We start from the raw sequence: 27,700 nt of genomic DNA on the forward strand, positions 1-27,700 counted from the left end.
TAACTAAATGGCTCTCCATCAGCATAAAAATGCCTAAGTGTCTAATTCACCAAACCCCTCCTTACATGTCCTTTAAAGATGTAATTGCATACATCCAATTGCTAATAGTAATTGCATAGTAACACGGGAACTGAGAATCACACCTTTGTATTTAGAATTCAAGGTCTGATCTCACTTTTCCCAACAAGCAACAAAATCCTTGATTCTATGGGTCAGAAATTACTGTCCTTGCCACTAATAAGGGACAGTGTAGAGAATTTCTCTATTTGTAGAGAAATGCTTGCAAACAAGTGACCAGTGAAAACTTTTCTGCAGAATTCTATCACATCTTACAACAACTTAAACTTGTACAATCTGACATCTCTTCGCACACTGAAGGACATGTAACTTCACTGAAGTGACTTCCTCATACTCTCTTATCCTGATCTTGTGCAAGGAAAAAGCACAACTCGATACATAAACCAGTGTTAAATCTACAGTATATGCACTTATCAGCACTGCTCACTTTTGCCCATTTCTTTGGACTTGGCTTCAGATGCAAGGGAGGCAAAACTTGGTGATAGTTTATAAATATGCACAAGAATGAAGTTGCTGGTAATAAGGAAGTGGTGCCTAGTGATTCCTCTGGAATATTTTAATAAACCCAACCTTTGTAAATGGAAATCCTTTGATTCAGTTCCCTTCGACTTGATCCTTTTCTAGTAACATGCAATGACTCACTAACCAAATAACTAAGTTGCATTTTCCCATGGTTAAAATCTCATGGGGTATTCTTTTGAACAGCAGATAAATATTTTTCCACCTATGGAGATGCTTTTGCATTCAATGTACAAAAGGAACAAATCTGACATGTTAATACTTATTTAACTACTCATAAAAATGGGCCTCCGTATAGATACACACACAATTCTTTACGAAAAACCTGAACAACAACTCCACAGGATAATCTAGCTAATTGTTTACCAACATAAAAAATTTTAATCCTATCATTCCAACATTTCTTTTCAAATTTCTCGAATGTTGCAGCAGACACAACTGGTCTCTCTCTCCAGTTACACTTTCACGCAGAACAAAACAGAATTTCTAAGACCTCCATTTTGCAAAGCATTGCTGTGTCTTTTGAGAGACTGACTAGATGTCAGGAGAACTACAATGAGGAGAGATGTTATTACCAGATGAGATTGGTGGCATTTCTGGTATGCCAGATGTTGTGAATCTTGAAGGAAGAGTCTTCCTTTCACCTAAATCTGAAAAGATAATCTTGTGTTAAAAGGCTTAAAATTGCCTCAAGAGCTACTTGGATAGCACAGGACTCAGCAGACAAATGTTACTTTGTTAAAATGGAAGCACAGGGAAAATTGTGTGCAAATCAGCTAACATTACTCTGTGTCATGGACTGGTGGGCTGGTGTAGAAGTTGATGCGGAAACCAGGTGACCTAATTATTCATACTAATGAGAAGTCTTGTTACTGCTTAATAATCTTAGCACATTATGAATGGCAGGTAGTAAGAAAACACCTTTTGATCCAGAAAACAGTCAGTGGGCCTGCCAATATAAACATGAACGGTATTGGTGTGCCAAGAACCAGTAGATTATTCAGCACAGAATTTAACAGACTATGGCTGCATTGGTCAAAGAAGACTTGGGAAATAAACTGCTTTCCTTCCCCCTTCACCTCCTTCTACCCCTTCTCCATTGCCCTCACCTCTTAACTTCTTCATGCTCAAGAAATGCTTAAAAAGCTTAAGCATCCTCACATACCAAAGACTACAGGAAAAACAACCTATCTCCAAAGCTATAACTCATTCTTCATTTATGTCAAACTAAACAAACTATTTAATGAGAGGCACTATGTCTCCTCTAAAAATTCCTAGCTGTCAGGAGGATTAACCTTATGAGAAACCATTACTGGATCTGGTTGGTTGCACTTCTATGGTACCAGATGGTTTGGATCTCGAAGAAACAGGCTGTTTTTCCTCAAAAGCTGAAAAAAGAACCTGAGCTTAAAATGCTGAGAGACCTGTGACTTGATGGATTAGCTCTGAATAGCTTAATGAAGGCTGTGCAATTCCAGATGATGCTAAAGCAAAGCAAGATGGTAGACAGTCTAAAATGAGACATGAGACAACTGCCATGACAACAGGGGATGATGGTTGGCAATACAGTTTTCTGGCCTGAAATGCAAGTTCCACATGCCTAAAAGGACTCTCACCAGCAAGGAATTCTATCATATTAAATTTTCTAGGTAAGAGCTGCAGCTCTACAGAAAGAAATAAGGTATAGACAAGATATGACAACACTTTCTTTAAGCCATTAACAAATAAGATTTTCAACTGGTTACACAGACACAAGAATGGTGAAGAAGCAGCTCTCTGTGAGTGTTGGTAGCCAAGGTTCTAAAGCAGATCTTAAGATTACCATTTGCAGACCTACGTGATGCTAAGATAATGGGAAAAAAAGTCATAAAACTAATCTGCTAATTACCCATTTCCATCTCTCTGGCTTCTGCAGAAGGTAGAGTTAGGGGTTTCAAGGCTGGACTCTGAGTAGCTAAGAGCAAACATGAAAAAAATTTTATCATTCCAAGACAGACACTCCCCTTGCAAGTGATACTAAATCTAATTTCACCCACTGTAACTAGAAAGTTTTTGTTTGGTTTGAAGGTCTCTTTGTTTTATTAATTTTTACCCCATTCATATTTGGGCATACATTATCTAATCAAACCGAATCCATATTACTTAAGCGGTTCTTATTCACAGCAAGGCAGCTACAACTCAAACACATTACCTTTAATATTCACAGCACTTGCAGGTCTGTACAAACTGGTCACTACTACATTATGTAGAACTTTTTTTAAAGGAGTTGTAATGGGAAAAGATAAGAAAAGAGTAGAACAATGAAGCTAGTGAAATAATCGTGAAACATTGGTAAACAGCACCTTTTATCTGTTATCTTTAATGAAGAGTGTTACAAAGTACTTCTGTTTATTTAACTTTGAAGTATGGATAACCTGAAGTGTGCTTTAATGAAAACAGAGAATCAAGATGGATTTGGGCATTCTTACCTAAAAGCCATTGTGAACAGATTTTCACCACGTGCAGGTTTTGCTCTATTGTCCTGCTTCTAAGAAACAGATCCTATTCAGTGTGTACTGGCCAATAAGTACTATTCTTTCCAGTAAACACATCTGCACCAGTCACTTATGCCCATTTGGGTTATAATGTATTTGAAATTTTCCATCTTTATTTTTAATTGGTGTTTATCAAGTTGAGTTTTTTTGAAAAACAGTCATACCTGAATTTAAAATTTAAACTTCTCTGAATGCTCGAGATTGTAAAAACATTGAAATAAGTAGATGTGTGGTTCATTTCCAATGTAGGCAATATGAATATATGCTAAAAAGTGAACAGACTTTTATTTCATATGTTGGATCTGCTTTCCCATTTATTTTCTATCCATTTTATCACATTAGCAATTATAATTTCAGGTTACTATCCTGTTATATTTGGACTCAGAAGTTGGACCAGATGACCACTGTAGGTTTGCGACTGGAACCATTCTGGTCTATATTTGTAGTTAAGAAAATAATACCAAAAGCCATATGATTCACAGCTTTTGGCAAAAGTTTCCATTGATCCATTCACATCCAGTAAGAACTATGAGAGATTTCTCAAAGGTATCAGAACATTGAAGGCATGTTTACAAAGCTGTCTTTTCAGAAATATTTGAATTCAAAATATGCTGACCACACAGGAAGTTTATAAAACAAAGGAGATATCTCCCTCTAGCACAATCGAGATAGAAAAAATAAAGGAAAAAAAAAGTCTTCAGGGGCACTAGGGCAGAATACAGGTCACAGGCACTTGAACTTCGTAAATTAAATTTTGCTTTCTTTGCTGGTTTTATAACAGCAGGAGATCGAGGGATGCAGAGGCACGGTGCAGAGAAACCTCCTCTGAATAACCACCCCCTCACTCTTACAGAATATCTTTGACTTCAGCATTGACTTCATAGATACTCCAGCTGACCCAGCGGCTGGGCCCAGCCTCACATAACGAACTCCTTCTTTTGCTAAGTGAAACTAATAGAAGATATCAGAACAAAACCAGAATAAATACTTGAATGTAACATGTATTTTGCCTCTGTTGTTATTATTCTACCTTTACCACTGAGATAAACATAAGATTGTGTTATCATTCCCCAGCAGAAAGCAAAAGTACTTCACATCACTTTACAGGATCACCTTTTCAGATTTTCAGCTACGTTTATAGCAAATAGGTTATTAAATCATCGCGTTTCTCTCTTTCCAATGCTGTCTCTAACTGGATTTAACTGAACGTCTTTCACTACAGTAAAAATAAATGTCTACCCCCATCCCCTCAAATATATCTGGAAAGGAGCTGTCAAAAAAATCTATCAAATTAAGAACAAATTGTGAAAATCATATTCTTGTTGTTGAGAATGTGTTTCAAATACGCAGTTCAAGAACTAAGAGATGTTTCTGGAAATTACTTTTAAATTTGGCAGACTACATTATGTAAATGTATGCTATCTAAATAAGCCAGCACTATTCTGTGATAACTTCTTGACTAAGGCTTAGTGAAATAAAAATTTATCTGATTAATTTGATTAAAGGACACTATAGGTAACTAGTGTAATAGCTGTTAATACAGAAAGCAGCAACAAGCAGTTGTTTGGGTAAATTTGGCTATACAAGCCTGTTATGAGAACAGAGGTTTTGAGAAAGGAAGACACAGGTTATGATGTAGAAGAGTAGAGGCATGAGATGATAAGAGATGGGGACTAGGTTTGATACTGGAGGCCCCATGCTGTAAACAGCTCAGCAATGGTCAGTTGTAAAAACTGCACACCTGGAGCTGGACAAAATTAACTTTAGGGATAACAACAAGAACACAGAAATAGTATCTAACATACACAAATGGCTCCCTAAATGGTGAATTTAGATCTAAGATGTCTCTCAGTAGAAGAAAGAAAGAAAGAAAGAAAGAAAGAGAGAAAGAGAGAAAGACAGAAAGAGAGAAAGAGAGAAAGAGAGAAAGAGAGAGAGAAAGAGAGAAAGAAAGAAAGAAAGAAAGAAAAAGAAAAGAAAGAAAAGAAAGAAAGAAAGAAAGACCATTCAAATTTCCATTACACTAAAAATAAATTATTAATGTTATACACATACACATGATATTCATATATTTAAATATATATGTCTATACAAACATATATACATATAAATGTGTGTATATATATAATATACAACATAAAAAAAAGAAAGGAATGGTGTGCTTCCTCTTTGCTCATAAGACTTTGACCACAACATTTTGACCCTAACACAAGTAAAGCTATTTTGAAAACGTGAGTAGCACCATGCTTTCTTAAATATCAGGTCTTGTCCTGAAGTTCATTACCAAACAACCAATGAATCTAATTTATCAATACTTAAACCACAACAACATCCACAAATTATGGCAGTATTTTAATCAAGCATACAAGTATTTGGCAAAATACATGAAAACCCACAGAACTGATGTTGGCTGGAACAACATTCCAACTTTAAATATAGTCACTCTCAGAAGCTTATAGGGCTCTTCCAAGAAAATAATGAAACTAAGTGTAAGTTACACAGTTTTACATAAGTTTTATCCTATAGATATAAGTTAGCCCATATATCCTCATGAGCTTCTGTTTGTTTGTCTTAAATGAAGCATTAATCTGTCATAGCAACAAAGCAAAACCAGGCTTAGAATGAAAGAAGGAATTTGTAAGTTTTGTGACGATAATTTTTCACTAATGTTTAGTCACATCTACAAAGAAAGTAATTACCACGTTCTGTCAATGAAGTTTTTGGAGCATCGGAGATTCTGGATCCAGAAGGAAGTAGCTGTATGTCATTAGAAGCTATGATAAAAGAAATAACCAAAATTTTATTTGATTAAGAATGCTACAAGACACAGCACGGATCTATATTTGGCTTATAAATCACCCACTCCTGAAAACAATGCCATTCAGTAAAAAAGAAGAAGTAGTTCCAACCTAGGAAAAAACCCACATGGATTTGTCACGTGAAAAGGTATGTGGAATATGAAAGATACTACTTTTTCCCTACTTGTAATACAAAGATCCATCAATCACAGAAATTTGATAATGAACCTGCATCAGTAATTGTGACCACCTAGTTTGAAATTAATCAATGATTCATCTTGATTAAGTTTCATATTTTCATCTTTAAAAGCGTGGCAAAATCAAGGAAGGTTGAGTATGGTTAAGAAAAGCTGCATAAAAGTTAAAATGAAAATTAGATTGATGGTTTAGCTTCAGTAAATTCTGGAAATCTCCTTGCAACTGTAAATGAAAAAAGACAAAATTGAGAGTAGGACATGAATCAATAAGATTACATAAAAATACATTTATTGAGAAGCATTAGCTGTCCTCTTCATGGGAAGATCTGTATTTCAGTCCTGCAAGTATTCCTGATCCTTCCCTTTATAATACATCTTCCTGTATGGAGGCCACCTGTACTTTAGAAAAATCTAACCAAAGTTAAAAAAGATAAATGCAATCTCAAGTTTAGATTTGTCTTCACAATTTTACATGGCTTGGATTTAAAAGTACAAACAATAAAATCAACATTAGAGAATTTAGAATTCTGAATGCCAGAAGTAAATATATACTGCTCCAAATCACAAAACTAACAGTACAACATTGAGACAAAAAATGAAAAAATCAGTAGAGTTTTTGTCTCCTTGAAGGCAAATACAATTATATCACATGTAATATAAAATTGTCCTTATGTATGTTGATGTTACCTAACACTGTTGATGTTACCTAAATGAACATGTCACCAGAAGAAAATCGGGGAGGTAGTTATTTCAGTTCTATCACTGAGGATAATTTTACAGATGGAAGTTTTATGTTATGTCAACCATGCAGATCACATAGAGAGAAGGCATTAATTTGAAAAATAAAATTGAATCACCCAGTAAAATCTGCAAAAGACACAGTTCAACCAGAGTTAGACGTATCCTGCTTATATTTCATTCCAGTGTGAATCACTGGAAACACAAAAGGAACCAGATTTTTTTAATTAGTACTTCCTTTGGAGCCAATAGAAAGGGGATGCAGCAAGTAGTAGAAAAATTCTGCTGGAGGTGAAAAAAGCATCTAATGAACAAAGAAGGTAAAAAGCAGCAAAATTAGTTACCCGGTATGTTTTGAGTTTGCACCAATTTGGGTTTAGGCGTTGATTTAAATTCCTCAGGTCCATGTCTTTTCTCAGCCTGAGCTAGAAGAAAGAAGCTTCATTTAATTTAGAATCTCTCTACCCTTTTCTTTATTTATTGCCCAAAGCCCGCTGCTTTCCTTGTACCATTTTATGTCCCCTGATTAAAGTAATTTCTATGGTTGCTTGATTCCATCATGATTAATATTTACTTTTGTTTTCAGTTGTGTCTGTATGATTTTTTGGATTTATTTTGTTACAGTTTTATATAAACAAAGGAAAATGTGAATCACAAAGATTTCCCCTGTTATTCTGATGTTTTGTTAATCCTCCTAATATAAAAATTATCAGGAAAAGAATAAATATTCACCTATAATACCTCGTCTCTTTCATTTTTCTATTAGTAATATAATGGGTTTTGATTTCCATTCATTCTTCTAATTCTACATCTTCAGAATAAAGCATGGGTAGTTTATTAAACAGCCATTAAATGTACCTAAACTGAACCATTGGTCACGTTTTAATATAGTAGTGCATAACTGTACTCGTCCAGAGTTTCACATAACAATTGATTCCAATGGTAAGTAAGTCAAGATCACTTTCATCTTGCTCAAGATCCCATGGACATTTAGTCAGTGCTACAGTACACACAACTGGTCATCTCAGGTCACAAATGACAAAGCTTATGGATATGGAACACAGAACGGCAAGGTCTCAGCCTTGAATGTGACAAGAGCATTATTTCCTTCCACAGAGCAAACTGCACAGTAGTTAGTACATGTTGGTAATTAGAAGAGATCATTAATATCAGTAATCAGCATCAACATAGCATTGGTTTTAGTATCCATTCAGTTTAATAAAAGATCACTTTCTTTTGAGACACAATAGAAGACAGTTACTTTTGTTTTTCCAGCATGGTCTCCATGCTTTTTCCATAATCTACTGAATTCCCAAATTCAATTTGGGATCATAATCCGTAATCCATTATCCATAATCAACTAATATTCCAAGAAGAACTGATCATGTAGATTTGTAAGCTTCTTATTTCATTTCCTGAAAAAACATGCTGTTTTCTGTGTTCTAAATACGGCCACAATAATAATACTATTTTCTGGTTTGGAGTATGGTACTTTTCAGTGCCACAAAATCTGAAATCTTTACAGATGCTGCCTATTAGGACCCAATTCTGCTTCTAAATCAGTTACAGTGCTGTTACTGTCATCAGTGAAAGAAGGATTTCATTCTACAGAGAAGTTAAAACAATTTATCTCTATGAAACCTGTGGGAGAAAATTCACCCATAAGAGACACTGAAGCAACAATTAACAAACCCATACTTCAGAAGTACTACAGAAGTTAACATTTCTCATTGGTGAGATGTAATCATGAAAAAAGCCAAAAAAATTCCACACCGAAAGCAAATACAGAACTTATGATGCTTTGGATTTATTTTTAGAGGTCAGATGGTTTGCGCTCATATGAAGCATGTCTTGTCAGCTAAATTATCTGAACAAGCTGAATAAGATAGAGCATGCCTAGAACTGAGACAAAAGAAACAAAGTTCTCCTCAGTTTTGCACAGAACATTGTAGCCATGACATGAAAGAAGAGCAGACTTTTTTGTGGAAAAAGATACAGGAAGTAGAGAACTTAGGTTCTGAGAGCTCAGTTAGAGAAAAGAAAAATGCCTCTGACTTTTCCAGGGCACCAGGTAAACGAGGCTTACTGTACTGGTTCAAGTGTATCTACAAAGTAAAGTGTTAACACAACCAAGAAAGGTAAGTTACCTTACTATGACAGCATAGAGTACAGCAAGAATGCACTTCAACAATGTTTCTTAAACTATATTTCCTCTAACTTCTCTTAACCCTCTCTTACTCCACAACAGTAATTAAGATATTCTGATGAAAGTAATACTCTCACTCCTGATATAGCACATGAACACAAGGGGAAGTCTTCAGGGGCTGGAAGAAGGGGCCAGAAGGAGCACAGGAGGAACAGAACTTGGGAAACATGACAACAAAGGAGTTATCTCAACTAAACCTCACAGGTGGTACTTTTTATTTCTAACCCGTTCCCTATTTCACAAATCGAATTTGCTAAATTTCTAGTAGAATCCCTTACATAAAGAAATAACTAGTTTTGTTTTTTTTAAAACTAGTTCTTCCATGTCCCTGGCAAATGTGCTCATAATTCTGAGTGTTGGTAGGCTCCAATTTCCCCATGAATTTAATAAAAAGGCTCACACTCCATTAAATGGGAAGAAAAAATGTTGCAGTGGTTTGAGATATATTAGACAACATTTCAAAGGCTGAAGAAAAAAAAAAAAAGCACTATGAATTTGTGCTGCTGTGTTAAGAATACATTAATCCTGAGTGGAAAATATCATAACAAGCCTGGCAAAAACAAGAAATGAAAGAGCTTACTAACAGTCTTTCCATGGAAGTGCATGCCAAGGGAGGGGAGGCTTGAAATTAAGAAAATGATGGGAAGCCTGGTTGACAAATACATTAAAAAAAAATCACTAAACTGTATCACATGACAAAACACACCCTTTGATAAAGACACAGTGCAAGGCAAGAACAGCCTTCAGACATCCTGCTTGCTGAAATACTTCAAGTTCCATTTTTTCCTTCCAGCATAGCTGATGACACAACAGCTGCTACAGCACAGAGCTCCTTTCAAATCGATGTTCTATTGCCACTTCTGGTACCAGTCCTTAAACCTTCCACAGCAAACAGTTACTATACCTTACTTAAAGAATCCAGTATGATTTTCAAACAGTGATATCTGAATGAAATATAATTAAGTAGATCCTATTGCTAAACTCAATTAATTATGCTTATATATTAGACCGTCTCTCAAACGCAACCTTTGTAACAGGCTGGGGCTCAGATCTCTTGCTTAAGTTACTCATGAAAGCCTGGTTCAAATGCTTAAGTATTCAAGTTATTTTTCCATATGCCACAGTAAGACAGAATTATACTCAAAGAATGTCTTTCTTTTAGTGGATTCACTTTCATTTCCCCCTTTCCTGACTTTTTTTTTTTCTCTTTAACTGAAATACTGTAATTGTAATTAATACATTCTTTAATGTAAGCAGTGTGACACACTCTTATTTTAATATGAAGCACTGGTGCTGAGAAAACAAATTATGACTGAAAGGAATGGTCATGGGAAAAAAGGACATGGAAACAAAATGACAAAGGAAGCATGAAATGGAAGATGAAAATTATTCTAAAAATTTTAGTAAATAACTTAGTGTGACAACAATAAAAATGTGTTTAATTGTAATAAATGGATACTAAATTCTTACAAAAAATAGATAGTACTTGCCAATAATTACCGTGTATAATACGACACATCATCCAACTTCATAAACATACAATTCTATGTTAAGTCTTGAGATGACAATGTTTATGGTTAGAATTACTACATAAACATAATTACAGAACACAAAGGAAAGGAAATAGAATGAACCAATTCTCTCCTTCCCAGGTGCCACATTTCATTAAAGTCAGTATGTCAAGGTGTATCACAAGAAAACTCTTTTTGTCATTTTTCACAATTTCAAGATATCCAGCACCCCACAATTTTAATTCTAAGGGGTTTTATAAACCTGATGATTGTATCATCTGAAACTTTCCTCCAAATTTAGATTCAGATTTTTGTCCGATTCAATAACTCAGTGTTATCAATTCAGCTACACTATCCTCCTGTTTTCCAACTACTGACTTTAACTGCAGATTGAGAAACACAAAGATGGATTTAATTGTAGTTTATATATTTGGCAAATATATTACACAGAGTTTCTAAAAGTAGAATTTTCATTACCTGGAAGGGACTGTGGGGAGATTTCTTGAACTTCTGGTGTTTTGGATTCAGCAGGCCATACTCCAGTTTCATTCTGAGCTAAAAGGACAAAAACATTAGAGAGTAATTGCAGACATGTATCTACTCTCTTCTACCACAGATCTATTTCTGTCCTACTTCAGTCTGACAAGGTAAGCTACCATGGATAAATGTGGAAAGCTGAATACCTTTAGGAACCAATGAACTTCCACTGCACAATCAGTACAAGCATCTATCTAGTTATACTAAGCACATGCATTTTTGGTTTTTCTTTGTTCATTAAAAAATACTCTAAATACAAAATTTACAGAAAGGATTTAATACCTTATGAATCTTTACTTTCACATGCAAAATGGTATCCAGTGTTTTTCATTTTTCTAGCATTTGAGCTAGACAGCAAAAATGTTTTTCAAAATTAAAAGATGCAATATAGTTCTAAGTGCTATACAAGAACAGTCTAATAAAATTTCAAATGCAATGGAATTGTCATACTAGCCATGTCCTTATTTTCCTTGATATTACTTCTAACAATTACAGTGGTATGACAGTAGCCTTCTATTCCAACAGACATAAAGATATTTCAGTAGTGGATACAGGCAAAATTAATTAATTGAATTAATTAATTTTTATTTCAATTAAAAATTTGGGTTTTTTTTTTTCCTGGACTACTAATATTAAAACAAACAAAAACCCAAACAATCCAAAACCTCCAAACTGTAAGGATTTTGAATAACTTAAAAGAAAGAAAAAGTACTTTGAGAATTCTTTTTTTTTTTAATTTTGTGATGCAATATTTTGATTTTTCTAAATAATACAGAATTAAAACAGTTTCAGTAAGTCAGCAAATCAGAATTAGTTACGACTTCACACACAGCATAAGCTTTACAGCTTTTTATTTTAGACATACACCATTCTCAGGCGCCACTGAAAGATACCTGTATAGATTTAGACAACATACAACACAACTTTTTGTCAATTACTTGATATATTTATATTATTTCTCAGAGTATTTTTGCTTGGCTTTTTACAATGACTCTTCTCTGGTCCTTTGAAATTCAGGTGTCCCTTGTGTGAATATCCACGCACTTCATGTTCTTTGGTAAGCAGAACATAACAAAGCATCACTTGTCTGCCCTGGTTATTTTCTCAAAGATGTTTGTGTAACCTGCTATAAAGAGTGGCTTCAAACTGGCATCACACCAGCCAGAAATTTTAGACATAGAGTGCTCAGATTTAGAAGTCCGAGTTCTACACTCAGCCAGATGAGCAAGTTGGACATTTCTAGGACAAGTGAACCTACCTCCATCTTTTTCCTCATCTTTTGCTCATAGTCACATTCTGCAATTTTTACTGTGAAAACTACTGAACCTTATGACCTATCCATAAAAAAAGTATCATTTTCCCTCAGAAAGATATAATTTTACTGGTAGAAAATGAAAACAAATGTAAAAGTTCTAGATACTGCAGTTTAAAACTGATACCAGAGGTCTTAAAACATGGTTTTCTAAAAGCAAGAGTTATGAAAAATGGATTTGTCAAAATATGTTCTATTGAGTTTGTTACTTGTACGTTATATACATGTTAACGCTAAGGTAGTAATGATAAAGAGCTTGTTTTCAACGCTTGATATTAAAAGAAAATATTGGTAATCAAGTTAATGTGTGATTAATGTTATTATCATGATTAAAAACTCTTAATGCTCTGTAATATAAATACTGCAGTTATGTTTCTACACTTAGCTTGAATTTTCAGTAGCCACAGATGATGCGAAAAATATTTGTGTGTCAAATGCTGGTAATACTAATTTTTAAGGAATTCAACCTCAATATAAACATAATCTTACTCAAACACATTAAAATATTATTCTAGTGGGTAGCTCTACCCTTGCATGTATCAATATCTTAACAGAAACAAGCTGTGCTGTTTCCCCCCTACAAAGCAAGCCATGCTGAGAATGTGCCATGGCCTGCAATGGAATGACAGAGTAAATGAAACAAAGCAGAAATAAGAAAAAAAAAAAGCCACCTGATCCAGCTGTTTGAAGTTTAAATTAAGTATTAAGACTAGTCAAGCCAAAAGCCATCAGCTCCAGAACTCTGCTCAAGGGATCTGTGAAAGATGTACTTGGGGATTATCAAGGTTTTTAAATATAGCTTTATTTTCCACAATTATGCTATTCAAGGATGATAATGCTAAATGAAAACCTCAGTTAATGTTTTTCCTCTGGGTTTCAAGTGTGTTCACAAGACACTCATGAAACCTGTACTGAAGAGTTCTAATTTCTGGCTGCCATTTTTAATGGATTTCATTACAGAAATAAGAATTTCTTCCTGAAATACCTTTAAAAACCTGTCCACCTGTTTTAAATTAAGTGAATTTCTATGAATCCTTATAAGTCCAAGCTAATTATTAAATATAAAATAGAAAAAAAAAAGTTGAAGAGGAATAAAGGACTTTTCTGCTTGCACACATCATCTCACATCACTACACTTCTGATACTGTTCACAAAAAATAGAAGTTTAGTTCATTTCTGCTTACCCAGTTTTTTCCTGGATGCTGGAGATAAGCCATCTATTGTAAGGAGAGGAGGAAGTTTCTGCTGACTTTCATTGAGGCCTGGAACAATAAGGTGCACTACAGAGAAAGATGTGTGCCATTAATTCCAAAAGAGATGAAAATACAGAGTCTGCCCTCCAAGATATGTGAGAAACTACTACTAAGCCACTGGGAGTTTAATCTGTGTATCTGGGAAATGAGTTGGTTCTATTCTGTAATTATCACTCCCATTTGATGCTATTTCCCCTTTATACCACTCACTGTACTATCACTATTTCATGATTAATCAGAGTTAAAAACATCTCAATACTGGAACATACAACCCTGGAGTACATAGCTTCACAAATGCTGGGACATTCTGTCTTGTGTGCCAAGAAGACTCAACACCAAACTGCATTAGTAAGTATATGTTTGATTCTCATCAATATATTAAAACACAAAGCAAACTTAAGGCAAAGTTATGCAGTTATAGAAAATATTTCCATATATAAAGGACTAAACACCCTCCTGAATCCATGAATAAATTGGTCCCGAGGTGCAGGATGCAGTGAACCTTTCATGTCTACTTCAGGCAGACCAGTAGTTCATCACACTGAACGCTATATGATAGACTTTCCCCTGTTTTCATGTTCTAGGCCGATATTGTGTATTCTCATAGGTCAAACAAGAACATAAAACATGAAACTGAATAGCTTGGAGGGTTATGCCCTAGATCTAACATCAAGTTCTAATTGCAAGTTCCCTGTAGTCTAACGTATCAGCACAGGTTTGTGTCTCTAGATGGTATGTTATCATGCTACCTTAAAAGACCAGTAAGAACAATCCCTCATCTCAACAAGATCTTTGCCTCAGAACTTCACTTGAAGTATAAAAGAACTTGGTTTAAACAATGACACTATTTTCTTTTAAATACAATGGCAATGAAATTATTCTATTTCACTTAAGCTACAACACTCTTGAACCATCTGTACCAGCATAAAATGTAACAAATGCTGTCTGAACCAGCTGCAAAACACCCTTTAGTATGCAAGGAAAGAACTATCAAGGTCAAGAAAATTAAAAGCATTTCAACCAAGTTTTAATTTTCAACCAAGGGTTAACAAAAATGATAAGAATTCTTATAGTCACCTAATATTGCTCCTGGGAGAGAAGAACTGTCTGGTGTTTTTGGCTGCGTCCGATTTTGAATAACTGTGGAGACAACACAGGCGTGTGAAGCTAATTTTAAAAACTCAAAACGAGAAACAAAACCACACCGGAAACAAGCCTCAGCATTCTTAAAACCTTCCCTCAACTTAATATTTGCAGATGAGGACACTATTTCTGTATTCACATTCAGTTTAAGAGACTGCAAACTACGTTTCCTCTACATTGTCTCTTAACTGTGCATCTCTTTCCTGTGACATATCAATTTTGGTGAAAAATGATATTCTATGCTTATGTTATTATAGAGCCAGCTGCAGACCATCTCATTACCCTGACATTCATTTTCATCTCAAGTTACTCTTGCAGAGTATAAGAATAAATTAAAGAAAATATACAAACTTACCTTGTTTGATTATTGTGACTGGGACCAACTTCTTATTATCACTCAGTATAAGCTGAGAAAAGAGAAAAAAAAGAGAAAAAAAAGCCTTGGGATGACTGCCATGACAGTAATTGAACTTTCTGAGTAATAAAAACAGAGGGCTCTAATCCAATACCGCGCCTGTCCCAAGTTAACACTGGATATGGCTCTGGCCCTAGTCAGTGATGGTTACACTATCACTTCAGTTCCCACAGGCTAGTGTGGTAATATTGCATTTTGATCTCCTTCTTGCAACTTGAGATATTTTGCTTCATAAAAACACAATATTCGACAGCTTAGGAATCTCCAATCCTTTTTTCTCTTAGGAATCTCTTGAGCACTCACTGGAGAGTAGTCCAGAAAGCTAAGAAAAGCTGAAATTTAACTACAGCAAAACATCTGAAACAGATGCAATTACAAATTTGGTCGCAAGATATAAATATATTCCTAAGAATACTCTATTTAGAACAAAAACTATTCCAGAATCAGGTGTACATTTGTAAACTATCAGCACTCTTGGGTGCATAGCCTGCTTAAAGTAGATTAACTCAGAGTAATTTCATTTGGTGAAATTATTTCCAAAGTATATGTGGTCAGTCACCCCTGTGCTTCTTACATTTTTTCTTGCTAAATATTTGGACTAGTCTGCTGTTCACTTCTCTTTGACCCAGATTACTTCCTACCTAAGTGTGAATGCTTTCAATTATATTGATAGCACAAAAGGAACATGTGAATATACCCACATTTATTAAAGGAAAGGAAACAGCCGATATCAAAATTATAAATTAGTATTTGTAACCCTACATAAGTACTAGGAACAACTTCTGAAAGCTTAATAATATGATCAAGAGATGAGATGAGGTAAACTCTAATGCCAACAATATAAAAATGCTAAATACTTTAAAAGGAAATTTTTTCAGTTATATCTGAGTTACAAGAAAGAAAATGACTGAAACAATCACCTTTCCATGCTAAATGTATACCGCTAAAGTCAGAATCAGATAATGTTCCTATTGCACTTTATGATATCTGGTCTACTTCATATGAAAGAACACATTCATAAAAATTCAGCACTCAATGACAAAATGTTAATTATTTACCTAAGAATAACTATTTTTGTTCTGTTCTAAATAATTCTGAAAAGCTTTAAAAACAACTGTTGAGTACACATTAAACACATACCAAAGTCTAAGAAGCTGGAAGAAGGCCAATCTCCACAAGTAAGATGAACCATTCCTTAGGGAAATGGATGGAGGCTACTTATTCTGTGAAAACCATTACTTTCTGCTACCTAATGCCAGTTTTGCATTGGCATGAACACAATCTTAAATTAAGTAGAGGTTTCAATCATTGTCATTAACGAAGGATGGAAGAGACTCTTCCTTTTTTATTGCTTATGTTTTTCCTTTTTTAACAATTTCTACATTTCTATTTTGTTTTCTAGTAAAAAAATTGTATTGCAGATGAGCACCTTCTGAAATAGCCCTACTCTTCACATGACTAGCAAATGGGATGAAATGTATTTATCATAAAAAGGTGTTAATTTTATTGTATTTCTCATCAGAAACCTTAGAATCAAATAAACAGTTCTGAAAGTAGTGAGAACTTGTGTAATGCACTGCAGAACTTCTAATCATAATTATAACCACTAAAAGATTCTTGTATTGAGAAGAGCATTCTTTCTTTTTTGAATAATAATGGATCGCTATAATGACAGCAGTATAAAAATGCCAAAGACATTTAAATACATTCAAAATTTAGTTTTTCACTCAGGAACAAATCCTTGACATGAAATCCTTATTCCCCACCTGTTGTAGTTACACAGCTCACCTGCATGAAGCTGTAAGTGCTGCACTTGAAAGCTACCACCATGTTGTCAAAGCTTTCTTCTCAGTCTTCAAAAAGTGAGTACTTTAGATATTTCTGTGTCCAGTAAAATTTATTACTTAGACAAACTATTTTGGAAACATCAGCCCATCATCTGTAGGAATGGCACTATCAATTGTATTTTTCAGGCAGGGAATATAAAGCATATCAGTATTAGGAACACTAGTTACTAAAATGATTGTTGCCACCATAAAAGAAGATGGCAAATAAGATATTCCTAAGGTATTTCTGAGGAAAATTAGAGATGTAAATTATACCACAAGTCAGATATCTTAACTTCTGACCATATACAAAAGGCGTATTGCATCAAGGACTGCAAGTCTCAAACATTGTTTGAAGAGACACTTGTTCTTTCTTTCTCTGTTACATTCCAGTACTTCAAAAAGCCATAGCTAACTGGCATACACATAAGAGACTCCTCAAGGAAGGATCATGGTCAACAAGGATTGAATAAGTTTTGGAAGAGTGAGAATGTTTTCTTCTGCAATTTAACAAATGGTAGAAGCTGAGAGTCCTTTTTGGCTGGAAAAATTGAGGAGGACGCCACCTTTCAGACTGATATTATGGAACTACAGGAACCTAACCCGACAGAGGAGGAAATAAATTTTTACTGCGTTCTCTCTGCCCTACCATCACCCACTGTTTATGAAGGGAAGAAGAATGACCACCTCTAGAACTCTCCTTTTCTTCTGCTCTCTCATTAGTTGTAGCTCACACAGCCCCAGGAGCTTGGACAAACTTAAAGAATGAAACTGCCAAAAGAAACACAAGCTGATGTGTGACCAATGTTGAAAGGGCAGAATGACTAGATAGATCAGTAATGTTACTTTAACAAACAGCCTTTAAAAATGTCCTCACAGAGAAGAGTTAGGACCATGCTGGTATGAGTCAGTTGTGTCTTTGGAGCAAAATAAGGCACAAAAAAAGCTTGGCCTAAATGACACTCATTCTGGCTTTTCACCACTGAAACATACCCCACCTAATTCTGTGGAAACTGAGGTAATAAAGCACATTGAAGAGCAGGCCACTCTCTGCTTCCCAGCCTTAGTTTTATGGCTTTTTCCACCACTACAGAGAGAATGATAGAAGACTTTTCAGAATAATCTGTGGAATGTTTTCATGATATTCCTGTGGAGGGTGATAAAGCAGTTCTGCTCTGGAGCTAAGCCCCGTGAAACTGACTAAAAAGACTGGATGTTGGCTCTAGTCCTCCCTTCTTGCTTAAGCTGTGCAAATATTTGGAAAACTGTTTCAGCTCACTTTCTCAGGACTTCTGCATAAATAGAATCGCTACTTCCACAGAAGCAGCATAACAGTCAGGGTCCTGGCACATAGGGTTTCCTAAGAGGAGCAAAGGAACTCAGCTTGCACTCCATATGCCAGATTCAATTACCTGGTCTTGGGCTGTCCTGTGTAACTTTAAAGACCCTTATGGGATTGATTGGAAGAACAGTAAAGCTGACTTCCATTGACATAATGAAATGTCACCTTTCTGAATATCTAACCATCGGCATCTATATTACTCATTTTCCTTTTGAATGTAAGACATGACTATATTTCCAATAACCTAAGAATTATAATGCTCTAACTCTCTATATAATGCAGTAATTAACGTATTACTGTCCTAAATGAATGTAAATGGCCCAAGTTGCATCAGGGAGGTTTAGATTAGACATTAGGGAAATTCTTTTTCACAGAAAGGGGTGTCAAGCATTAGATCAGACTACATGGGGAAGTGGTGGAGTCACCATCACTAGAAGTGTTCAAAAAATGTGTGGATATGGTACTTTAGGACATGATTTAATAGTAAACGTGGTGGTCGTCCTGGGTAGACAGTTGGACTTGAGTATCTTAAAGGTGTTTTCCAACATTAATGATTCTATGATTCTATTTATCCCTAATTATTCATAGAAGAAACTGTGTAATGAATTGTGGTTTGATTCCTGAAGGAATTCCAGATCTGATAATTACAGATCATTTACAGTATTGTAAAATATGAAGAACAGACAACGAGAAACCATACATTAACATTTCCTACCATGAAAACTCTTGGAAAATCTGAGATAGAAGAGAATTGTGAAGAATGGTTTGTTCCCTTATAATAATTAACACTCATGACTTAATCCTTTAACATATCTGAAGTAAGAAGGGCTTCTACAACTTTTCTTGGGAAGTTATCCCATAGTCTACCTCAGGGATAGTACCTTAAAACAAAACAAAACAACCTCCAGAAGATTAGATGCTGAAACATGCCCTTCGATGAAAAATTAAGAAAAGTAAATATGAAGAAACCATTTAATCTCATAGTAGAAAAGGTAATGCTCAAAAGTCATGAAAAAAATGTTTATTTTTCATTGTATTAAAACAGTCTAATAACAGGTTCAATCTAGAGAGCCTTCATTTCTCCTTCAGCTTTTGGAAGTAAAAAGTATCCATGTATGTGAATCCATGAACATATGAATCCATCAAGCTTGTTGGCTAGCATTTATGTCAAATGTCAGATTTTTTATTTATTTATGTATAAAAATCATCAAATTGTCACATGCAAGGATTTAATGAACTGTCTAGCAATCTTGACAGGCAAATTAAACTGCGCTTTCCAGCTTCCTCTGGTTCTGCAAACACTTGCCTCACACATGGGAACTACCAGTGAATTTAAAAGGATGAATAGAGTTTCAGAAGATCTGAGTAATTACAAGATTATTCCATAAAACCACAGCACCAGATCATCACAAAATTTACTGACCACAACAAATATCACAGGTTAACAAACCTGACTACTACAAAGGGATAAGTAAATTTTAAGTTTAAAATCCACACACAGAAACCATCAGCTTTATCTTTGTTAATTTGGAATAAGTATATCATTATTAATAAATAATCATCTCAGCTACCATTCTTAATCATTTTGTCACACATATAAACACTTCTCCATACAGTTATCAGGTCTTAGATTTAAAAGATTGGTTTTTTATATTGGCAATTTGGGGCCTTGATAATGTATTTCTTAATTTAACAGAGAAGAAAAAATTTTTGATCATACAAATCACAGATCTGGTATAAAAAGTAAGATTGTTTTGCATACCTGTGTTTGGGAATTGGGTACCAACTTGTACATATTCTGGAATTGCCCATTTACTTTTTTATCTGTTTTGACAGAAAGATAAATAAATACACATAATTACTTTTTTTTTGTCCAAAGCAAAATAACCCAAGTTTATTCACCTTTTTCAATAGGTAGGAAAGTTAGGGGGCTTAACTACAAGCTTATATAAAGACACACCGTGGAACAATTTTATTTTGTCCTGTTTCTTCAGATCAATTAATACATCTGCAAAGCCTTCTCTTCGCATTTTGACAGCAAGGAAATCAAATGTATTCTTCTTGTTCTACAAGAGAGCTGAAGTGGTCTTTGAGACTTACTACTCCTTAGTAAGCCAGAGGTGCTTAAGAGGATTCCTTAATAAAATTAATATAACCACAAGACTAATGAACTAACTTGAAAGAGGAATTTCTGCATCCCATCTGTCAGGTTGGTACTAGGACTGACTAAAAGCAGCTTGTTTTAAGGTCTCCAATATCAAGTATGCTTTTAAGTATGCTCTTCTATAAAAAGACACATTTAGCACTGGCAATAGAGAGTAGATATATCACTTTTCTTTGGGTCTGACACGGTTTCGTTTATCTTGACATATGAACAAAGTAACCCACAGATTTAAACTCTGAAAGTTTTCTGTTAGGCTTTTCTTCTTAGTTTCTTAGTATTAAAAGCTTCTTGTGATGCAGTTGTCAAGTGCAGATGAAAAACAGTCCTGGTAAGCACCTCTTCTAATCTAGCATAATGCTTCAAATTTTGTCTATGTCTTCCACATTTACACTTTTCTGCTCCCTCTGTAACAATAGGTGTGCAAACAAGAGTAAAGCTACATATTGTCATATTTGTTCACAATTGCATCCAAAACAGATGAGCATTAGAAAAAAAATTCAACTCTAAAGAAATATCAATTAAGATACATTTAAGTTGGAAAAAATCTTTCAAAGTGCTTGATAGTTTTAAAGAACAGGACCTACTACTGGACTAAAGACAAGGGAAAACTGACAGAAGTTTCACACTGATGTCATGAGAAAATCATGTTAAGATGGTAAAAAATGAGCTACTTTCATCTCTGTTGAAAAATTTTGGTTAAATAAATACTGAATATTTGCCATGTCTTTTATGTCTTCTCAAATCATAAATTAGAACCAGATTCACCTACCAATTCCTCCCAACACTGGGCCTGTGGATTCAACACATACAATAATATGTAAAAGAAGTTTCAGTTTATGGTCATTTATATATTTCTTCAGTGAGGAAAGAAAATTTACAGTGAAGGATGTTTGGTTGAGGTTCTCCTATATGAGAAGACATTCAGTTACTACAAGACAGGAAATTGAAAGAAAAGAAGTGTCCATTTGTGCTGCTTGGTAAACTCCTATGCACACAGTTTTTCAAGGGTTAATTTGACATCCCTTTGCCTACACTGTCTTGGGACTTTAGAGTAAAACCTTCAAATATGACTGACAGAACAGCCAGAGATGTAATACACTGCCTCTGTGAAAACACAAACGAAAGCATACATGACAGTGCATGCTTCAAACACAGTTCATGTAATTCCATGACTAAAAATTAGCTTCAGATTTAATTTTCTAGCAGAGTCAGAAAGGGCCCATTGTGATGTATGCTGGATAAGACAGGCCCTGTCTAGCTTTTTACCACCTTCAACATAAATGCAGGTATAAAAGGAGATTCAAACAAGGGTAATCATTTCCATCAACTCAAATTACTTGATGGAATAAATTAAATGGATTAGTTGGATGATGGTTGATGGATTTCTTGATTAGTTGATCATCTTATTATTCACGGTCTAAGGAAAAACCTTAGAATACAGTCAGAAGTATAAATACACATACTCAACACTTTACATGTATCTGAACTAATCACTGTTAGAGTTCCACCAGCCTGAAGCAGATGTTCTGTTTGCAATGGCAAGAGAACACCTTTCAGAAAGTAGGTGGCAGTTTTTCAAACACAAAACGTTTCTACTTTCACCAATTCCTAAAATAATTTGTTAGGGGCATAAAGGATAGCATATAAACAATAGAAACCTGATCAGTAGCCTTACTCTAACTAATACCACAATAGAGGAAAAAATAGTCAAACTGAGTAGCTATATGATTAATTATTGTCAAATACTTACTAGAGAGAACTGTCTTATGATTGAAAGTCTTGCTCCAAATACTATCATCTACATTGTCTTTAACTCCAAATTCATACTGTGTGTTTGGCTTCAAATTGTCAATCACAGTCTCTGTAACTGGGCAGAGCTGAAAAACCCATTTCTTGTCTTTACCCTTTTCTCTGTAGCGAACTGTATAGAACCTGGTTGAGGAAAAAAAAAAGGAAAAATCTACACAAAGAAACAACAACTATTTTTGCGAAGAATTAATAAAATAACTTTACCCACCACTGTTCCATTGTTCTTGTTCTTTCTGGCCCTTTTTGATCATCAAATGTCAGCAAAGCCAGCATATGTTTCATATATATACATCCCATCATACAGACCAGGACATTATAAGAAGGGCAAAAGAACAGTCTCCTTTTCACAAACAACCCTGTGAACGAGGTTCTAACCACAAACTGCAACCTCATTTTGCAAGCAGTTCCTGTGATTCTGAGATATGCCAGAACTAGTCAATAGAATCATGTGTCTACTACTCAACCGACTTCTCAGAATCTTCTATATCAACCCAGTGAAAGGTGTTCCCTCAAAACTAGTCCAAAACACTCTCAAGAGAATACCAGTAATAGTTGATGTTTGTATAACACATTCCTCATTCAGTGATCCCATTATGCATTGCCCACACTTCAAACAAGAAAATAAACCAAAACATTAATTTCAGCAGTTTAAGTCAGTAGTGTGATAAATGCTAACAGACTATGAAATTAAAAAACATTTCTACAGAAATTGCCCAATTCTATCAACCAGCACCACCCTGAAAAAGTATGACTGCAATGCTAACCAATATAAGAATGCAATGGAAATGGTGAGAGCTTCAGCACAAGAACTCCCCAGCCTACTATAGTCTCATTTTCAATACACATGCTGAATCACTACCAGAATATATTGGAGATTTCTGGTTTTGTAAAAACAAATCTCAGAGACACTTGGCAACTTTCTAATCCAAGTATTACCAAAGATTGTTACACATAACATAAATTACGCATATCCGTTGCCCATATCCATTTCACATTTACATCATCTGAAAAAGAATGAATTCCACCCAATTGTATTATGCCACACTTTAACAGAGCAATTTAAGGCTTGCAACTTAAGATTGTGAAATTTATTCCAGGTATTATATAGGCAAATGTATGGAGACGAAGGAAACGAACTTAAGGGAAAAAAAAAACCAAAAAAGTTCTTTAATCAACTGAAAAGGTATCAAAGGTCCAGAATAAAATTACTCGGTGGACCAAATATAATGTAGTCAATGCACAAAGCTGCCTTTGCCAAATTTACAGGAGAGCACTTTCAGAATACAGTACATGTGAAACATGTTGAACACAAGGAAATTCCTATTTCATTATTAAAACACAACAAAAGACAAGGCAAGTATGGAAAATATTTACATACACAATGATTCGCTCTGTTTATATATTTTATCTTATAACTATCAATTTTTTTCTTGGCACCAAAAATACAGATTCTCGTGTTTTAGTTGCTACAATTTAGTTCATTCAGGTACTTCACCAAGTTACAAAACCAGTATTTATATTGGCTCATGTAACTCTTCATTAGCTGCACTACTCTGTGTTCAAAGTAAGAATAGTAAAAGTTCAAAAGGAAAGGGAATATCCTCTCTCTTATGAATTCCTACTAAGGAATAATCCGCTCCTTACTTCTGTGGGCTGTGATCTATGCAAATTTCAAACAATAGATCAGTTAAGCTGGTAAAGAACATTTTTAACAAGAAACTATTGGCAACATTAAAATAAGGAAAATTTCTTCTCCTTTATCCTCTTAATCCATTCATGAGTGGTCAATCAGACATTAACAGATAGGAAAAGCTTACTTGAACTCCCTGTCAAAGGCAAAGGATATAGCAGTAATAAGCAAATCCAATCTTCAACATAAATGCATCTTCTTGAATCCTGTACACTTTTTTGGTAAGGAATTTGGAATAAGTACAGATAGATCTATGACCAAAATGTTAATCTCAAGTGGAAATAGCCACTTTCTTCCCACTGTGCCTGAAAGAAGAATTTTCATTTGTTTTCTTCTTCATCCGTACATTTTCCTACCTGTTTTAGTTCAATGGGATAGAAATAAAGTGGTTTTATGTAATGAGAAAAGAAGAGTATACTGATTCATTTCAGTTATTGAACAGTCAAAATGAATACCTGTATCAGAAATGATGAAAAAACCCACTAAAAACTTGTTCACAATGAATAGGATTTTAAGTGGCTGTTCCCACTTGCTTCTAAGGAAACAAATGTTCTATTTTTGATTGCTGTCTCCATACCTGCAAATTCCTTCACCCTAACATGAATTAAAATACCAACAACACTTGCACAACAAGAAAAAACCTTTCACTAAAATTCAAAACTACTAAAAAAACTGACAAGATTTTCAGAGTTATGACAAACTATGCCATTAGAAAGAGAAACAAATAGCACAGAAATTGTAAGTTCCATTTAACAATTTGCAAGTCACAATCATTTGACTATCAAAAATATCCAAATCGTATACAACATGCACTTTTGGGAAATGCAATCATTTGTTTATAGAGTACAAATCCAGAAATGCTAAGTTTTGTCATAAAAGAACAATCATTTATTGTTAAACCAGAGCAACAAACAGTTGAGTAAAATGCAATTTCAATGCCTGACTGAGAACATTTTACCAATTGAATTTTGTTATAATTTTAATTTCTCCCTTTTTCAAACCTTCATTTCATAAAAAATTGCACTGTCAAACACTCAACACATATAACTGAAGACATGAGAAATCAATGACATCCAGTCATCACTCGCACGTATTTATCCCCTTGTGGCAGTGACATACATGCAGAAAAGGTGTGCAGCTGGCCTGCTGCATGTGTCAGAAGCTGCAAAACTTTCTCCTGAACTGCAAACACTTAGTGAGACATCTCCATAGATGCCCCCCCATTACGACAGAAGGCAGGCTGAAACACAGCAGAGTCACTGTGACACAGAAGGGAAAGTATAGCACATGTTTCTCAGACAGAACACTTCCCATTATCTCTGTTACGTAAGAATATGAAAAGCTGATTGCATACTGCAGGGCCCTAATAGCTAATATCAAAGTAACAGTCAACATCAATAACAGCTAATATCAAAGTAACTTTGGAACAGTCCTAGGAATGCTATTCACAATTGTTAATACTAGTTAGATGTTTCAGCTGGGAGGTGGCACACTCAGTTACATGTGGTAAAAATTTATTTTATTCTGGATTCGCAGCAGGTACAAAGACCTAACAATCATAATTTAATATTTACTGTTGATTCTTTATTTGTTTTGGTGAGGGATATGAAAAGGGTACATTTTATCAGAATAATGTTTATTGAATAACTCTTGTATTTCTATTTACAACAAATGCAAATCAAAAGATCGCAGAGTTCACTTCATTTCTTTTCCAGCTAGCGTTCTATAAAACATCAGAGCTCTTTCATTAAGCTCCATAAAAATTAGTACTTATGCCTCTACCCTAACAGACAATGCTTCACTTATTAAAGGATACCTCCCATCAAGCTACCCTGGGGACTGTAGAGAAACTTTACCTCCTCTGTTTTTACTAGACAACTGCAAGCATAATGAGCTTCAGCAACTTAAAACAAAAGGTGTCATAAGCAGGTGAGGGATACTGTTCCACTCAGAATAGTTAATTCATGCAATAATGACGAAAAAAAACCCAAACCCAACAACAGTCACAAAACCAAACAACCCAAAACAAGAAATTGAACCCACTACAGTAAAGGAATAAAGAGGCTACATTTGCCAAGACTGCCTCTCTCGATATGTGTTTGTGTAGCAACATGGTATGTTTAATGTCTGCCTTCTTGAAACTCTACCTACATTAACAAGCTATATCTTTTACAATATTCTGACTTTTCTTACCTCCCCATAAGATGAACACAAAATGTGATGGCAGAAATAAAATAAGACCAATTTCGTTATTTAAAGGAAGCCACAAATTACAATAATACTCTGTAAGCCAACCACTGTCGGCAAAGCTGATACAAGACTCTCAGCCCAACACAGAAGGATGTTTCTCTTCTATGTTCAATTTACATAGTTAGTTTTTTAAAACTCTACAATGCAAGGCAGTGCTCTGCTTAGAGATAGCCTCTTGATTACACTAGAAATCAAAATACAATGAGCACTTTAAAGAAGCAGCACACAGAATTTTTGCTTTTGAAATTAAGCAGATCTTGTTTGCTGCTAAAAGAAGTAAAATTCTAAGATGGATAGACAAAACATTATTTTTTGTATCACTATCACTATGAATGACTCTATCTCACCGAGAGTTCCAGTGCTATTTTTCCAATTTTTCACCAAATCTCTTTTCAGTCAAATTCCCAGAAAACGCTCACATAGTCAAGTATTCAGGCACGAAAAATTAGATACTGGAAATCTTATAAGGCAGATGGTTTTATGAGATTTCCAGAGTAGGTCAGTTTGTATAAATATCATGGGTTTATTTGGAACCAGATCTCAACCAAAACTCCAAACAATTTAATCATGACTATTTTAGTCAAACGTAACACTAAACAAACAATTAAGCCTTGGAGATATAAGAACATTCCAGCTCTGTCATTTCATGTTGCCAGAGACAAAAATTATAAGACTCATTTTATTTTCGTGCATAGGAATGTAATCAGGCTTTTTAAAAGAAGATTAATAATAAAATATATTTATTTATTTGTTTATTGTTACAGTTCATTAGAAGCACAGTATCCATTTAGTGTTAGAAAGTAATAAAAAAAATGGTTTGAACTTTGATTTTTCAGATAGAGAGTGTTTCACAAATTGGCACACGGAGTTGATTATATTATTTTGATTATATTATTTCCCTTTTTATTGCCAAGTTTACTTTAAAGTAACAGACAGACATATATAAAAAGATGGAAAGAATTACAGTTAAGTTTGCAAAGCTTTTTCTAATTTAGTTTTCAATTTTACATGATCGCTAACATGCATTTTCTTCATGTAAATTTTTTTGTAGAATGACTGAAAGAAATTGAAGAGTGAGAACTCTGAAGAATGAGAGGCTGAAGAGTAACAAATCATTCCATGTTTAAACAAGCCTTTAGCATATGCTCCCACAGCAGTAGCTGAAAAGCATCTGAAGCTCAAGAAGTGCATTTGCTGCTGTATGTTTTCCTTAAAAATTTTTTCTAAGTTTGAAATACATTTTGTATGACACAAAGTATGATTAAGTTGGCAGCTGCATAGTGAGAGGTTTGTAAATAGGAACAGAAGGAGATAGGCACATATATTTCTGAATTTAGGGTTTTAAAAACCCCACTATGTACTATACAATGTATACTAC

The 27,700-nt window shown here is 34.6% G+C and overlaps 1 protein-coding gene across 1 annotated transcript in view; it reads right to left on the reverse strand.

Annotated features, from left to right (window-relative positions):
* Positions 1 to 1,132: 1,132 nt before the first annotated feature.
* LOC113949785 (target of Nesh-SH3-like) overlaps positions 1,133 to 27,700 on the reverse strand; it is a gene marked incomplete at its 3' end in the record, with an annotated part of 61,595 nt that continues 35,027 nt past the window's right edge. The window contains exons 5-14 of the mRNA XM_027648796.1: positions 22,324 to 22,505; positions 20,172 to 20,233; positions 15,182 to 15,233; positions 14,761 to 14,823; positions 13,615 to 13,710; positions 11,059 to 11,136; positions 7,209 to 7,289; positions 5,831 to 5,905; positions 2,486 to 2,551; positions 1,133 to 1,247 (exon numbers count right to left, since the gene is read on the reverse strand). Coding sequence (XP_027504597.1) covers positions 1,133 to 1,247; positions 2,486 to 2,551; positions 5,831 to 5,905; positions 7,209 to 7,289; positions 11,059 to 11,136; positions 13,615 to 13,710; positions 14,761 to 14,823; positions 15,182 to 15,233; positions 20,172 to 20,233; positions 22,324 to 22,505 — 870 coding nt within the window. The remainder of the gene's footprint in view (positions 1,248 to 2,485; positions 2,552 to 5,830; positions 5,906 to 7,208; positions 7,290 to 11,058; positions 11,137 to 13,614; positions 13,711 to 14,760; positions 14,824 to 15,181; positions 15,234 to 20,171; positions 20,234 to 22,323; positions 22,506 to 27,700) is intronic.

Source organism: Corapipo altera, unplaced genomic scaffold (genome assembly GCF_003945725.1).
Source record: "Corapipo altera isolate COAL_440 unplaced genomic scaffold, ASM394572v1 58, whole genome shotgun sequence".
NCBI lineage: Eukaryota > Metazoa > Chordata > Aves > Passeriformes > Pipridae > Corapipo > Corapipo altera.